We start from the raw sequence: 16,672 nt of genomic DNA, 5'->3' as shown, positions 1-16,672 counted from the left end.
ATTGGAAAGTTTTTATTGATCATATTTATTGGAAAAAAGTTTGGATGTTGCCACACACATACCTACTTGTTCACTAAATTAAGGAAGTTTCCTTTAAAAAATGTCATAAATAATATCCTGCCAACCACTATGTGAAGAAGTTTAAGGAAAGCAAACTCAAATGACCACCCAGAAACAGTGTTGCATCTTTTTTGGCATTGTATTCGTAAGGAAACTGTGGCAAGACATCAGTAGATTTATAATTGAACACATTTATGAAGATTTTACACTATTGTGGAGAAATGTACTGCTTGGATATTTTACCTACAATACAAATAAGTTTGAACAATTTCATGTAATTAATTTCATTATTCTTTTGGCCAAATTTCATATTCACAAATACAAATTTACAAACAAAACACACATGTTCTTACCTTACAAAAACACATTTAACTATATTTTAAGACCATTAAATTCTCTGCTAACAAAAAAGATGTTACACTTATAATTCTATGTATGTCCCTTAAGGTCCTTGTGTAATGTGATATTGTAACCCCTAGCCCAATTGTCCTTTGGATATTATTTATATATACTTGTGTTCTCATATGTACTTCCTGTATTGAATTGTTGTTAATTTATTTATTTGTATTATTATTTTCATTAAGAATGGGATGTGGCCATTGGCAGTGTTCTAACATCGCGAGAATTGAGCTGCTGTATATAGTTCCATGCGAGGAATCTCACTCTTCGCACTCCGCATCTCAAGCTGCTGCTGTAAGGATCAAGGTAGAGGTATGTGTTTTGTAGGGCTACGCTTTCAATGTATCATGAAATATATAGGCTAAAGCATGTTTTCGGTCATTCCAAAAAAAGAAAGTGAAAACTTAGCCATACGATGACTAATAGTTTCTGACCTTTATTACCTTATCATTTAATTTGTGTGCAATCTTTCCGGCATTAAACTTGTAGCCTACATTTCCATTGATGACAGAATAAATGCGTTTGTTTATCTTTACAATAGTTTTTTTGGGGGGGATGATGTCCAAGTGGCCTACATAATTAATTTGTTCAATGGAATATTGGAATAAAAAAAATCAGGTGAGGGGAAAAAATCAATGTCGAGAAAAAAACGAATGCAGGTTTACGAAATAGGACTGACTGCGTGTGCAAAATAGTAAAAGGTTTTAACACTTGCCAGGCAAGAACAGCCTGTTGAACTATGTGATTAATGCTTAAAATAAAGACAGAAATGGCCATTTAGGAAACACCTGTGGATTAGGTGTTGCTCATGAAAGAAGTGAAATCTTCTATAGAATCAATTTCCTATTCCTGCCTGTATTGTTTTCAGTTATTTTTCACATTATAGCTTCAATGCTGAAAATGTATATTAAGAGGATGGAGAGAGCATCCCAGTTCATCTTTTATGTCCAGTTATCTTCGTGCTTTTTGTGTACTACCATGAGTGGTGCATACTGTACATTGACAGCATACATAATTCAATTTAGTTCAATTTATCTTCCTCCCCCTCCAGTGAAACTGAAGATGGCTGCAGGTAAAGCGCGCATCGGGCATCTGGCCCCTGACTTCAAGGCCACAGCAGTCATGCCAGATGGACAGTTTAAAGACCTCAGCATTTCCAACTACAGAGGTAGACCTACTGTTACGCTTCATAGTATTTGGCACTGTCCTTTGTTTTGTATCTGTGTGGTCGGATTTGTGACCGGTTCTTAAAGTTCGATAATACAGCAATGACCTATAAGCCTGTCGGATAAGATTTGAGTTACATTGAATATGCGCTTCCAGGCTCCGCAACTTGCTAGGTTTGTCTATTGGTGTGTCTTGTGCTGCTTGCCTGCAGGGAAGTATGTGGTGTTCTTCTTCTACCCGCTGGACTTCACCTTTGTGTGCCCCACTGAGATCATCGCCTTCAGTGATGCTGCCGAGGAGTTCAGGAAGATCGGCTGCGAGGTCATTGGTGCCTCTGTTGACTCCCACTTCTGCCATCTTGCCTGGTACGAGTCTTTTGCACAATTATTTTGCCTTATGAAGATTTCATCCTAGGTGACGCAAGATAAGTGCACAAGATAAAGCTTGTGCAGTGATCTTTTCATTTCATTTTTCAAAAGTATTTTTATTCAAGTTTTACAAAATGTACATCAATGTAAGTACACAGATTTGACCATATCCCAACCAGCCTTCCTTCCTTCCTCCAAATAACACATTCAGAAGAGCGGAGTAGGGCAGGAAGAGAAGCAGAAATACAAGAATGTGCCTCAAGGTATTACCATGGGGTATCTGGAGCATGTAACCAGAATGGCAATTCTGTTGGCTGCCCAGTAATAGTATAATAGTATACAGTAAAAGATTGGCTGCCCAGTAATAGTATAATAGTATACAGTAAAATGTTGGCTGCCCAGTAATAGTATAATAGTATACAGTAAAATGTTGGCTGCCCAGTAATAGTATAATAGTATACAGTAAAATGTTGGCTGCCCAGTAATAGTATAATAGTATACAGTAAAATGTTGGCTGCCCAGTAATAGTATAATAGTATACAGTAAAAGATTGGCTGCCCAGTAATAGTATAATAGTATACAGTAAAATGTTGGCTGCCCAGTAATAGTATAATAGTATACAGTAAAATGTTGGCTGCCCAGTAATAGTATAATAGTATACAGTAACAAGTTGGCTGCCCAGTAATAGTATAATAGTATACAGTAACAAGTTGGCTGCCCAGTAATAGTATAATAGTATACAGTAACAAGTTGGCTGCCCAGTAATAGTATACAAAGTTGGATAGTGCATGACCTCCACTAAACTTGCATCTCTGAAGTTAAGATCTACTGACTCTGGGTACCTTTCCTCCCCAGATAAATGTGGTAACAGCCTGATTGATTGACTTAAAAACAACAACAACAAAAAAAAAGACAATGGGATAGATTGAAATGGATAGTTATTTGGGTGAACTGTTCATTTTTACAGCATTAATCCTTCCTATAAGTGATAGTGGTAAGCTACCCCCATCTCTGAAAATCAGATTTCATTTGCATAAGGAAGGGAGCAAAGTTTGCAGAAAAAAAGAGCATGTAATGAACAAGTTACGTTCAACTCCAAGGTATTTGAAACCAGAGCTAAAAAGGCACGTCGGTCTGCTGGAACTGTAGCGCTGCTGGATTGAGTGGGAAGCACTCGCTTCTCTGGAGTTTCAGCTTGTAACCAAGAGAAGGAGCCAAAGTTCTCCAGAATAGAAAGGATAGAAGGTAAACAGGTTACAGGGTTAGTTACATAGAGTAACAAATCATCTGCATATAATGACAACCTATGTTCAACTCCTTCCTGTGTTACACCTTGGAAAGAGGAGGATGCCCGTGAAGCTACTGAAAGTGGCTCAATGGCGACGGCAAATAACAAAGGGGACATTGGGGCAGCCTGTCCCACGTTCCAGGACAAAAGAGTCAGAACGGTTGACATTGGTACAGACACTGGCCTGGGGAGATGTATACAAGAGATGGATCCATGAGCTAAATTTGTTCCCAAGTCAACAAAAAAAATGTAACAGTAGCAAATAGGTACTCCCATTCAATTCTGTCGAATGCCTTCTCTGCATCTAGGGAGATTACCACCTCAGGGGAGTTGGAGAATTGTTTAGAATAAATCATGTTAAACCGTCTGAATATTTAAAAAATTCTGTCCTTTTATAAAGCTGGTTTGTTACTGTGATATGAGTCCTGGTAAGACTACTTCCAGACACCTTGCTATCACCTTCGCCAGCACCTTTACATCCACATTAAGGAGACTTAGGGCCCTAAATGAAGAACAGGAAGTGGGGTCTTTCCCCTTCTTAAGGTGAAGCGCTATTGAAGCCTGTGTTAGGGTAGGTGGCAGCGAGCCACGTTCAAGTGATTCATTATACATAGATACAAGTAAAGGGGCTAACTTGGTATGGAATTTCTTAAAGAACTCCGTTGGAAACCCATCGGGCCCTGGAGGTTTTCTGCTCTGCATTGACTTGATAGACTGAATAACTTTTTCAAGGCTGAGAGGAGAATCAAGGTAATCTACAGTTTCAGCCTCAACTGTGGGAGTCTCCAGTTCACCCGAAAATATTGGCAGTATCTGATGGAAATTCAGACGTTTACAGGAATAGAAGGATTTGAAGGTGTCATTGATCCCCGTAGGGTCAGAAATCAAGCTATGAGAGGAATCTTTCATTTGGGGAATCAGACGGCTAGCAGCGCTGCGTTTAAATTGGTGTGCGAGCAGATGACTTGCCATGTTCATAGTAGGTACCACATGAATGCAATAGTAACCGTTCTGCGTCTGTAGTGGACAAGAGATTGAATTCAGATTGTAAATTCAAGCGTTGCTTATACAGCTCTGGAGATGGCGTCAAGGCATATTGGTGGTCTAAGTCAAGGATGGCTTTAGTGAGTTCTTCTAGTTTAGCTTTCTGAGTTTTGTTTAAATGAGAAAAATAAGAAAAGGCCTGAAGTGATTCCCATAAGAGAGAATGAGAGGTTGAGCTTGTCTGATTTGAAAATAATTTATTATCAATAGAAGTGGAAATAACGTTACAGACGTCTGCAACAGACCGGAGAAGATAATTGAATCTCCAACAGAGAGGAGTACGAGTTTGTCCTGATAGGATGTCGAGGGCTAAAGGTCCACGGTCAGAAATGACCTTGGGTAAATATTCAGAAGAGGTGACATTTGGAAGTAACTTATGATCAATAAAGAAGTAGTCAATACGAGAAAAATAATGGTGTACATGTGAGAAAAAATAGAACACTGCCTGGGGATTCTGACATCTCCAGGGATCTGTACACCCATTCTGAACCATAAAACCTGAGAAGGACTTTGACATAGCAGGAGACATAGTTCTGGGGTTGGAGTGGTCTAAAGCCGGGCTAATAACACAATTCAGATCCACGCCAAATATCAAAAGATGGGTGTTCAGAGAAGGGATTTTCCACAGCAACCAATTTGGCAAATTCATCATCATCAAAATTGGGAGCATATACATTGTCCAATTCTACAGGTGTGTGCCAAATGGTGCCAGTTATGATGAAATATCTCTCGTTACTGTCTGAAATAACATTAGTAGTAGAGAAATATATTATTTTACTAACCAAAATTGCAACCTCTCTGGCTTTGGAGTTAAAGTCTGAATGGGAAAACCTGACTGAACCTGGAGTTTTGTAGCCTTGAGTGATCTTTAATGCGTGAATCAGCTTTTAGCTTTTCAAAAGGGAGAAGATCCTAGACCTCTTGACAGGATTATTCATTGTTTTAGTATTCCAAGATAAAAACTTTATAGGATTAGGCCTACCTATTACAATTATTAGCTTTGTTAGCCATCTACAATATTGAAAGGAAAAAGGTGTGCAAAGACCGAGAAAACTGATGAAAAAAGCGAGGAAAAATCAATACATTTGAACAAAAAAGGTCACCCCTCTTTCTCTCCCACCAAAACCTAAAGTCTCCTTCCCCAGCAAATGGAGACAGCAGGTTGACGTTGGCGCAGCTTCGGTGCATATAAACGGAGAACCTTCCTATCCTAACTCGGAGAGGCCCCATAGCACGAGTAGTGAAATCCATTTGAAAAGGCATTCACAAAACAGTAAAGTAGATCCACAAATACCACACGTTTGCACGGTCCAAAGATGCTGAAATAAATAAATCACATTTCTCCACTCCTATTTCTGATACTAAATCATAATTTGGTGTATCATTTTACTGCAATACTATTATATTAGGCTACATGTGAGAGTTATAGGCCTACAGTCAGTGTACATATTTCAGTTACTAGAGTAGGCTAAAACTTCAGTGTCCAAATATATATATTTTTTATTCAGAGGACCGGCATACATAAACCTGTTTACTACTATGCACGTCCGTCTGTATACCACAGCTGGCAGGGACGCTTGGTCTCAGACACACAAAAAAATACTAAATTCCGTCTCGTCGTGTGTTCTTACAGGACCAACACACCTCGTAAGCAGGGCGGTCTGGGTCCAATGAAGATCCCTCTGGTAGCCGACACACTGCGTTCCATCTCCACGGACTACGGGGTGCTGAAGGAGGACGAGGGCATTGCCTACAGGTGGGTTCACACCGGACAAGTTCAAGGGTCAAAGTTCAGTGTTTCTATGACCGACTGGGACAAAACCTGGGTAATGTGCCCAACATAAGACTACGTGCAAAACAAGACTAACACAAGCATAAATGACTCAATCTATAACCTACTTGTTTTTTCAGGGGCCTATTCATTATTGACGCCAAGGGCCTCTTGAGGCAGATCACCATCAACGACCTTCCAGTGGGACGCTCCATCGACGAGACCCTGCGTCTGGTGCAGGCCTTTCAGTTCACTGACAAACACGGAGAGGGTACATAACTAACCCTGTTTTCTTTTTGTTTTCTAAAAGACGATGCCTCCTTATCCTACACAGAATCAGGCTAACCTTTTGCAGTGACATATTTTACGATGTACCGTCAAAAGACATACACTATGTCAGGGATCATCAACTAGATTCAGTCGCGGGCCAATTTTATTTCTTGAGCAGATGGTCCGGGGACTGGAACATAATTAGAAATCATTTGTACGCAAGAAGCCCAAACAGATACTGTATTTGACAAAAACAAAAAATTATGGAAATTGATGTAAAAAAATATATCACTAGCCACTTTAAACAATGCTACTTAATATAATGTTTACATACCCTACATTACTCATCTCATATGTATATACTGTACTCTATCATCTACTGCATCTCTATTTAATACATGTATCACTAGCCACTTTAAACTATGCCACTTTGTTTACATACCCTACATTACTCATCTCATATGTATATACTGTGCTCTATACCATCTACTGCATCTTGCCTATGCCGTTCTGTACCATCACTCATTCATATATCTTTATGTACATATTCTTTATCCCTTTACACGTGTGTATAAGGTAGTAGTTTTGGAATTGTTAGATTACTCGTTGGTTATTTATTACTGCATTGTTGGAACTAGAAGCACAAGCATTTCGTCACACTCGCATTAACATCTGCTAACCATGTGTATGTGACAAATACATTTGAATTTGATTTAAAATGTTTAGTTATAGATTTCCTAAATTAAAATCATTTTGAGGTGAATTCCTATTGATTTTAGTTATACATGTCCAAAAAGCTTTTTGGGGCTCAGAAAATTTTGGGAGGCCAAGTGCTGCCAGTTGATGATACCTGCACTATGTGAACAGTATTTAGAGCACTATTACAACTCTCTTTTAAGGTAACATTCTATGTTTGTAACAGCTGAGAATGTTAGGCTGATAGATGTCAGAATGTGTAAAAATGTCAAGCTCAGGTTCAAAGTGTTTTGTTTATCATACTGCACTGTCCTGACACTCACACTTCTTCTCTGGTGTTTTCTCAGTCTGTCCCGCCGGCTGGAAACCAGGAAGTGACACCATCAAGCCCGACATCCAGAAGAGCAAAGACTTCTTCTCCAAGCAGCACTAAGACGATGAGTGTCTGCAGCCTGTTGTAGGACAACTAGAATTACAGTACATTTCAATAGAACAATAGGCTACTGCGCTTCACTATCTATGTGCCTGGGAACTGTAGAACAATGTCATCAGCATCCCATTATCTGTCATGTGTTTAGATAGAAATTATGACCAAAGAATCTAGATTAGATTGTGTTGGAGAGGTTTTAGTGTCATTAACCAGGTTCCATCCAACCTTTTTTATGCGAGTAAAGTACGTCGGTTGAAAAATGTCACGACAGATCTGATGGAAACTGTGAATTTGTCGGTAAACTTTCCAAATGACGACAAAACAATATACGCTAGACATGGTAGTATCGTTTTTGTCTGTAAAATGTATTATGAGAGAAATGGCAGTGGAAAGGCTTTTATGCGCGAATTTCAATATAATATATGTATTTTAATTATTGTCACCATCCTATCAAAGTCAATTTGGGAGTCATGTGATGACATGTGTGGTCCTCCCACCACGACTCGGGGAAGCATGCAGTTTATTAGGCTACAGATGAAATAAGTTATGAACTTCACAGGGTGGTGAATATGCCAGTTGGTGAGCTTGATGCTCCTTTCCAATACATATTGAGGGTCTTATTCTGGTGACATGTTGATCGATGTTTGGCTGCCGTTTGACAAATTAAAATAATCTCGCTCTTTTGTCCATACTAACCTCATGTGTAGGCTATACCAGCACTGTATCTGCAAGCTGTTGGCTGTAGCGCACGTGCCAATACCAGAGTGGGCACATTCGCTACATAAGGCAACATTCTTTGTTACAAAACCGTCAGTAGAGTTGGAAACACATTTAACTTGTATATTTTATTTGGTACATGGGAATAGAATTGCTAAAGTAAATTTTATGTGCACTACGTCATCTTGCACAGATTTTTATCCGCGACAAGTCAATGTGATGGAAACACATCTCTGGTAAGAAAAGGTGCATATTTTATTCATGCAGATTTTAGAATATTCACATGAAAATCTGTCACCAGTTAGATGGAAGCCTAGCTAATGATGTCACCCTATTGTTTTCTGTTGTATCATTTTGGTAACATAGTTTTTATCTTTAGGCCACAGTCTGAAATGAGGAAAAGCAGCTTTACTGGAAAAAAGTGAGGAGAAAACTTTTGTTTTTTTTACAGTGAAAAACAAACTACTCAAATGTCCTTTCATCTTCTAAATAAAAACTTACAGAGCAAACAGTTTTTTTTTCCTTGACAGATTATCAGAAAAACAAACTTAACATGTTTGTTAATGACTTTTTGTATGACTTACAATGAAATTGAAATCTGGGTTAATTTACCAATTTAGTTTGCAATTCTGTTTTGTTTTATGGTGAATTTAGCTACAATGCAGCTAGACATGATACACTGCATGACCAAAAGTATGTGGACAACTGCTTATCAAACATCTCATTCCAAAATCATGGACATTAATATGTACTTGGTCCACCCTTTGCTGCTATAACAGCCTTCACTCCTATGGGAAGGGTTTCCACTAGATGTTGGAATATTGCTGTGGGGACTTGCTTCCATTCAGCCACGAGCATTAGTGAAGTCGGGCACTGATGTTGGGCGATTAGGCCTGGCTCACAGTCGGCGTTCCAATTCATCCCAAAGGTGATTGATGGGGTTGAGGTCAGGTCTCTTTGCAGTTCTTCCACACCAATCTCAACAAACCATTTCTGTACGGACCTCGCTTTGTGCACGAGGGCATTTGTCATGCTGAAACAGGCAAGGGCCTTCCCCAAACTGTTGCCACAGTTGGAAGCACAGAATCTTCTAGAATGCCATTGTATGCTGTAGCGTTAAAGATTTCTCTGCACTGGAACTAAGGGGCCTATCCTGAACCATGAATAACAGCCCAAGACCATTATTCCTCCTCCAAACTGGAGGAGGTAGCGTTCTTCTGGCATCTGCCAAACCCAGTTTTGTTCGTTGGACTGCCAGATGGTGAAGCTAGATTCATCACTCCAGAGAATTTGTTCCAGAGTCCAATGGCGGCGAGCTTTACACCACTCCAGCCGACGCTCGCGCTTTGCGGCTGAGCCGTTGTTGCTCCTAGACATTTCCACATCACAATAATAGCACTTACAGTTGACCGGGGCAGCAATTTGATACACTGACTTGTTGGAAAGGTGGCATCCTATGACGGTGCCACGTTGAAAGTCACTGAGCTCTTCAGTAAGGCCATTCTACTGCCAATGTGTGTCTATGGAGACACATTTTCATTTTTATACACGCAGCAACGGGTGTGGCTGAAATAGACAAATCCACTAATTTGAAGAGGTGTCCACATACTTTTGTATACAGTATATGTAGCTAGGACTTAAACAAACTGGATCATTGAGTGAGGCTGGCCTATCACTCCAAAACTGGTTGACCAATAGAATAGCATCATCTTAGGCTCCCTCATAAACCAGCTTAAATTAAATGAATGTGCCAAAACTTTGCAACTGCAAAAAAAGGCAGCAAAAGCAAAGGACAAGTTAACATAACCAAAAATTGCAGGCAAAGATGGAAGCATTTCATCGCAATCACGCAATCATTGAAAACATGTTTCACCCCAAAAAATTGGGGGGCATTCATATATATATATTTTGCATTAATTTACAATTCATTTGTTCTTGCCTTTCAATATTATTTATTCTGCTCTCAATACTATTGGGTTAATGTTTTGCTTTCAATATCATCATTTTTCGTGTAACACTAAGAAATTTGTTCTCGAATTCAAAAGGTTTGCTTGAAATTAAAGGCACAAAAGTAATTCCAAAGAACCCTCTCGCTTTGCCTCTTCCTCTTTGTTTTTTTTCAACAAAATCAATTGATGTGCATTTCCAGCTACTGTTCAATTGATTGTTGATTAATGGGCGAGGTTAATTGACTGCAGATGGTTGTTATCATATAGTCTACCCCACAAGAGGTTGGTGGCACCTTAATTGGGCAGGACGGGCTTGTGGTAATGGCTGGAGCGGAATGGTGTCAAATAAAGCAAACACATGGTTTGATGCCATTTCATTTGCGCTGTTCCACCCATTATTATGAGCCGTCCTCCCTCAGCAGCCTCCACTGGTCTACCCATATTGGACGCCAAGTCAATATATTCCTTGCAGAAGAGACCAAGTGCTACTGATCTAATTCCACGCACGCAGGTAAAGTCACAGCGCTGACGTCCTGTTCACGGTTTGCGCACGTGTAATCCTGGTGCAGCTCCTCCGTAATTGTCAGCAAATTGATTGACTGAATTAACAAGAGAACCATCTGCTGTTGCACAAGCACATTTCTAAATTGCACCTGGTATATTTTACTATTCTTACTCTCAATAGTAACTAAGTTGAGACCACGACAGTGTGCCCCCCCCCAGGAGCCCCAAGTGACCGCTTATGCCTGGAGCCGGCCCCGATTGCACTATATACAACCTGAAAATCCATTCAATTCGATGTCATTTAATATTCATGGTATGACACACAAAATGACAATTATTTGTTCAAATTTGACATCCTCATTTAACAACGCTTACCTTCCTATAAAGCCCTTGAAGCATATCAAGTGATTTATGTCATATTGTTGAGATTAGTAAAAATTCCAGGCAAATTGCCATTCTAATACGGCATCCCTTTTTTGAGCTCTGTAATTTCCTAAATAAACATCAAGATGAAAAAAACAAAACAATTGGAAGTTCTTGAGTTGTTAGTAGTAGGGTGAAATAATTGTTAAACATGTTTTTCAAGAAGACACAGTTAGGGTTACCTGTACAACGCTGAGGAAAACACTGAACAACATGGTCTTACATTCTTACATTGGCAAATTTACATTGATGTTTTTGATGTATTTTGAGGTTACCGAGAACCGTGAAACTTTTACCACACTGCACACAACTAAATGGCTTTTGTCCACTGTGAAATCGCTCATGTCTTTGGCAGTTGTCCTGCCTTGCAAACATCTTGCCACAGAGTCTGCAACTGAAAGGTCTCTCACCCGTGTGAACACTCTGATGGGACTTAAGTCTGGTTTTCTGCGTAAAACTTTTCCCACACTCAAGACATCTATATGGTTTGACTCCAGCATGAGAGTGCTGGTGTGCTTCAAGTTGACAGTGGCGGTGGAAGCTCTTTCCACACAATGAGCATATGAACACTTTTTGGTTTGGTACAGCTCTCCAAACGTTGACCATTCTTTTTGTTTTCAATCTGTTCTTATTAAGAATATGCTCATTGCTGTGAGAGTTTGACTCAGATGTGTTCTCAGTTGCTCTCATGAGCCCTTGTGAAGAAGGTCCTGGCTGCTGCAGTCTAGGCTGTAAAATCAAGCCCTCCATCAAAACAGGGTGCAGAGTATCTCTGTACTGCCCCTGGTCAGCTTGAAAGGACTCAGACATGGCATCGCCATGATAAAGAGGATGCCACTCGGGCTCCACTTTCACTGGGACAGTGCTGAAAATGTCATTAAGTGGTTTCTCTGCAGAAGACAAAGAGTTGCAGGAAGCAGGATGGGATGTGATGGGAACGGGATATTGATCTGCCTGAGAGGAAAACATCTGTAAGCATCTCTCTGTAGTGTAAGACCCATCTGGATGAGTGGAATCATTCCCACTTAGTCCTTGTGTAACAGAGAACCACAGCTGACTATCTCTCTCATCCATTCTAAAGTCCAAACTGCCTGTGATTCCTGGGTCCTGTACAGTTCCCTGGGCTACATGTTTTTCCACCTGCTCTGCTTTCACCAGCAACTCCAGTCCACCCCTCGCCTCCACAAGGTGTCCTGAGCTCTGCAGCTCATTGAACTTCTCCGGGTCCTCTACAGGCGTGGCTTTGGATTTCTGGTCCTCTTCATTACCTGGAAGTAGAGTAGACGGTTTATGTAATTGTTAGAAATGTGTCAAATAAGCGATAAAGCAAAATCCTGTACAGTGCAATTAACCTGACTTGAGGGCAGGGCCGTAACTACATATGAGGACACCGGGGTCTGGACTTTGGTAATTTTTTCTAATTTTAAAAATAATAAAAGTATATAAACTCAGCAAAAACAGAAACGTCCTCTCACTGTCAATGGATTATTTTCAGCAAACTTAACACGTGTAAGTATTTGCATGAACATAACAAGATTCAACAACTGAGACATAAACTGAACAAGTTCCACAGACATGTGACTAACAGGCTGACCACACCACTCGTGTCGCCTGCGAGCGTTGCAAAATAAATGTTGAAATCTATGTTATTCAATTATTGCACCCACTGCTCACACGCTCCAACAAGCATCTGTGTTGCCAAGGGCTAAAGTAGAAGTCATTCCTATTTCTGACACAGATCGAGCTGCAAGTCCTGCCTCTCTCATCACCTCATTGGTTTATAGAAGCAGATACCCACGTGGGTGACTGAAAGACGAACGAGGTCAGTGGCAGTAATGCACATAATTTATGAAAGTTGCCAATCGCAAAATAAAGTCATAAAAGAAAAAGCCTGGAAGGAAGAGAGATGGACTAGAAACGATTCGGTTGACCGTTTTATGTGTGGATTAATTGGCGGAGTAGAGGACCTTGTGCATTTCAGGTAAAATAACTCAATGTTAATATCCCAGGACAAATTGGCTAGCAACAGCAAGCTAGCTAAATAGGACAAGTTAGCTAGCAAGTGCAAGCTAACTAGCTAAACCGCCATAAATGTTTAATGATTTTCGACCTCTCCCCAAATTAATACAATTGGTTCAGAGTTTGTTTGGATATTTTAACCTGTGTGTCGTGATCGCTTTTGGTGTGGGGGGACAAAATACATTTATGCACGATGGCGCACGAGCGCAGCTGGTTTGGGTTCCGTGTAAAATAAATGGAATAATGTGTCCCTGAACAAAGGGGGGGGGGGGGGGGGGGGGGGGGGGTCAAAATCAAAAGTAACAGTATCTGGTGTGGCCACCAGCTGCATTAAGTACTGCAGTGCATCTCCTCCTCATATACTGCACCAGATTTGCCAGTTCTTGCTGTGAGATGTTACCCCACTCTTCCACCAAGGCACCTGCAAGTTCCCAGACATTTCTGGGGGGAATGGCCCTAGCCCCAAACATCTGATCCAACAAGTCCCAGACGTGCTCAATGGGATTGAGATCCGGGCTCTTCGCTGGCCATGGCAGAACACTGACATTCCTGTCTTGCAGGAAATCATGCACAGCACGAGCAGTATGGCTGGTGGTATTGTCATGCTGGATGGTCATGTCAGGATGAGCCTGCAGGAAGGGTACCACATGAGGGAGGAGCATGTCTTCCCTGTAACGCACAGATTTGAGATTGCCTGCAATGACAACAAGCTCAGTCCGATGATGCTGTGACACACCGCCCCAGACCATTACGGACCCTCCACCTCCAAATCGATCCAGCTCCAGAGTACAGGCCTCGGTGTAACGCTCATTCCTTCAACGATACACGAGAATCCGACCATCACCCTTGGTGAGACAAAAACGCGACTCGTCAGTGAAGAGCACTTTTTGCCCGTCCTGTCTGGTCCAGCGACAATGGGTTTGTGCCCATAGCCAACGTTGTTGCCGGTGATATCTGGTGAGGACCTGCCTTACAACAGGCCTACAAGCCCTCAGTTCAGCCTCTCTCAGCCTATTGCGGACAGTCTGAGCACTGATGGAGGGATTGTGCATGCATGGTGTAACTCGGGCAGTTGTTGTTGCCATCCTGCACCTGTTCCGCAGGTGTGATGTTCGGATGTACCGTTGGAGTTACACGTGGTCTGCCACGGCGAGGATGATCAGCTGTCCGTCCTGTCTCCCTGTCTTAGGCGTCTCACAGTATGGACATTACAATTTATTGCCCTGGCCACATCTGCAGTCCTCATGCCTCCTTGCAGCATGCCTAAGGCACGTTCACGCAGATGAACAGGGACCTGTGGCATCTTTCTTTTGGTGCTTTTCACAGTCAGCAGAAAGGCCTCTTCAGTGTCCTAAGTTTTCATAACTGTGACCTTAATTGCCTACCGTCTGTAAGCTGTTAGTGTCTTAACGACCATTCCACAGGTGCATGTTCATTAAATGTTTATGGTTCAATGAACAAGCATGGGAAACAGTGTTTAAACCCTTTACAATGAAGATCTGTGAAGTTATTTTGATTTTTCGAATTATCTTTGAAAGTCAGGGTCCTGAAAAAGGGACCTTTCTTTTTTTGCAGAGTTTATTTTGAACATAATAAAGTAAATCAATTACGGGTCAACATCTAAATATTGCTCCCAGTGTTGACCAAAGCTCTGTGCGCTTATATTCTTGATCTAATTGAGTTCTAATCGCTCCAGCCTCTTTGCGAATGAACAGTGGTTTGAACAGTGGTTTGTTTATGTTTACCTGCATCCCCCAGATTTGCTTTTTTAGCAGCAACCACTCTCTCAAAGGGCTAACCCTGCTTTCTCTTTCTCGCGGCACATGCCCGAGGGCCTGAGACGTAAAACAACATGGCAGGAGTAACTTTTACTTTCTTCTCCAACACAGTTTTTTTGCATTATTTAAACCAAATTGAACGTTTCATTATTTATTTGAGACTAAATTGATTTTATTTATGTATTATATTAAGTTAAAATAAAAGTGTTCAATCAGTATTATTGTAATTGTCATTATTACAAATATATATATAAAAATCGGCATGGGCTTTTTTTGGTCCTGCAAAAATCGGTATCGGCGTTGAAAAATCATAATCGGTCGACCTCTAGTTGTTAGTCTCATCTCGATCGCCCACTGGCGTTTATAGTTTACCCATTACCCACCTTTTTCTTACCCCTACATCACTGATATTAATACAGAATCGTAAGTAATATTTTAATAATTAATGTGAATGTGATAGTACAATCATCTGTCTGCTTCATTGATGTCTGTTTATGCGGAGCTTGACTGTTAGTCGTTCCGGATACAAGTGTCTGCTAAAAGGCATATATTAGCAGGGGTAAAAGTAAGGTGGTACGGTGTCCCGGACCAAAAATTGTAGGAGTATGCTTTACCGATAAAACATTAGCCTATCACAATAATTAAAACAAATGATGACTGGTTGTGTTTATGCCACAATAAAAAGTAATACATTTTAAAAGTTAAATTACAAATCTTAATGGCTAGGCCCACAGAGATCCTATTGAATTAATAGGGATTCTGCATGCAGTTCTATGATTAGGCCCATAAAACATTTGAGCTCCTGCACCATGAAGAAATAAACTCTACTTTCACTCCTGTATATTAGTAATGCCTAGGACTACAAATGCAAAAGCTATGTAATTTGAGAAAAGAGATATCCATGTAAATAACTGATGATTTTATGCAATTCATCATTACAACTGACAGAATAACGTTACCTGATGCTACATGTTAGTGTGAATCAGTTCTCATATTTCCCCCCTTTTATGGGTATAACATTACAATTGTATAGCTAATAGTGTGTTTGCAGATGACCGAGGTGAATGAACCTACAGCAGCAACGGTGATAATGACCGGGGTCATTTTTGCTGTTTTCCAAATAGCATTTTAATAGCGGTCGGGCGCCTTCCGGTCCTCATTACAACTCAAATCCTGGTTACACAACTGAAGTACATTGCCCGAGGTATAAGAAGCTAAGTTAATCGTTAGAACCATAGGTATATGGTACGATAGGATCCTATGGGTCTAACGATGAACGTAGCCTTAAGATGCTTTAAACCGGGCCCTGTTTGACAGCACTAAACTAAGGGTGAGCTCTCACCTTTTTGTGAGGTCCCACTCCCAAGCTGAATTCCTTCAGCATGTTGCCTGTCATTTGTCCCTCGTGCTGCTGCTTCTCTTTGAGCTTTCCTCAGTTCTCTTTCCATCAGCTGTAAACTATTTTTAAGGCCTTCTATCTCATTTTCTTTCCGACACATTTCCAGCCGTAGAACGACAGTACCCTCGTCTACAAATTTGGTTATTTCTGCAACAGCTGCCTTTGCTAGCACATCCATGATTGCACCTATTTGTGTACTAAAAGAAACGGTGTTAGACATTGCTCATCAAATAAAATCACTGTTGTTACACAGAAACAAATGTGCAGTGCGAGTGCCTCTGTAAAATGTTTATAACATAATCGTTTCTTCTATTGTACAGCTTCTCGAAGCTAGCAAACAGCAACGTTTGTGGAAGGGGAAAAAAAACTTCCGGAAATATGGATAACGGA

At 40.7% G+C, this 16,672-nt stretch overlaps 2 protein-coding genes across 2 annotated transcripts; one reads left to right on the top strand and one right to left on the bottom strand.

The window, feature by feature from the left end:
* The first annotated feature begins 666 nt into the window (after window positions 1-666).
* LOC110508519 (peroxiredoxin-1) lies at window positions 667-10,292 on the top strand. The gene is made up of 6 exons (XM_021589082.3): window positions 667-771; window positions 1,511-1,627; window positions 1,838-1,991; window positions 5,960-6,082; window positions 6,238-6,368; window positions 7,411-10,292. Exons 1-6 carry the CDS (start codon window positions 708-710, stop codon window positions 7,494-7,496), a joined length of 675 nt encoding a protein of 224 aa, XP_021444757.2. The 5' UTR covers window positions 667-707; the 3' UTR covers window positions 7,497-10,292.
* A 656-nt stretch (window positions 10,293-10,948) lies between these two features.
* On the bottom strand, window positions 10,949-16,643 carry LOC110508517 (uncharacterized). Its single transcript, XM_021589081.3, has 2 exons — window positions 16,226-16,643; window positions 10,949-12,354 (listed from the first exon to the last, which is right to left on the bottom strand). Exons 1-2 carry the CDS (start codon window positions 16,500-16,502, stop codon window positions 11,306-11,308), a joined length of 1,326 nt encoding a protein of 441 aa, XP_021444756.1. The 5' UTR covers window positions 16,503-16,643; the 3' UTR covers window positions 10,949-11,305.
* Window positions 16,644-16,672: the final 29 nt, after the last annotated feature.

This window comes from Oncorhynchus mykiss, chromosome 28, assembly GCF_057628025.1.
Source record: "Oncorhynchus mykiss isolate SJ-2025 chromosome 28, ASM5762802v1, whole genome shotgun sequence".
Taxonomy (NCBI): domain Eukaryota; kingdom Metazoa; phylum Chordata; class Actinopteri; order Salmoniformes; family Salmonidae; genus Oncorhynchus; species Oncorhynchus mykiss.
Note: the sequence above shows the minus strand (reverse complement) of the source record. Positions and strands in the feature narration are given on the sequence as shown.

Bases quoted from the DNA above. Each gene is read 5' to 3' on its own strand.
- LOC110508519 (XM_021589082.3), top strand. From the start codon at position 708: ATGCGAGGAATCTCACTCTTCGCACTCCGCATCTCAAGCTGCTGCTGT. The intron at 772-1,510 runs GTATGTGTTTTG...CTCCCCCTCCAG, and splicing joins CTGTAAGGATCAAGGTAGAG to TGAAACTGAAGATGGCTGCA. The intron at 1,992-5,959 runs GTACGAGTCTTT...GTGTTCTTACAG, and splicing joins CACTTCTGCCATCTTGCCTG to GACCAACACACCTCGTAAGC.
- LOC110508517 (XM_021589081.3), bottom strand. From the start codon at position 16,502: ATGTCTAACACCGTTTCTTTTAGTACACAAATAGGTGCAATCATGGAT. The intron at 12,355-16,225 runs GTGAGAGCTCAC...CTCTACTTCCAG, and splicing joins GAGTGGGACCTCACAAAAAG to GTAATGAAGAGGACCAGAAA.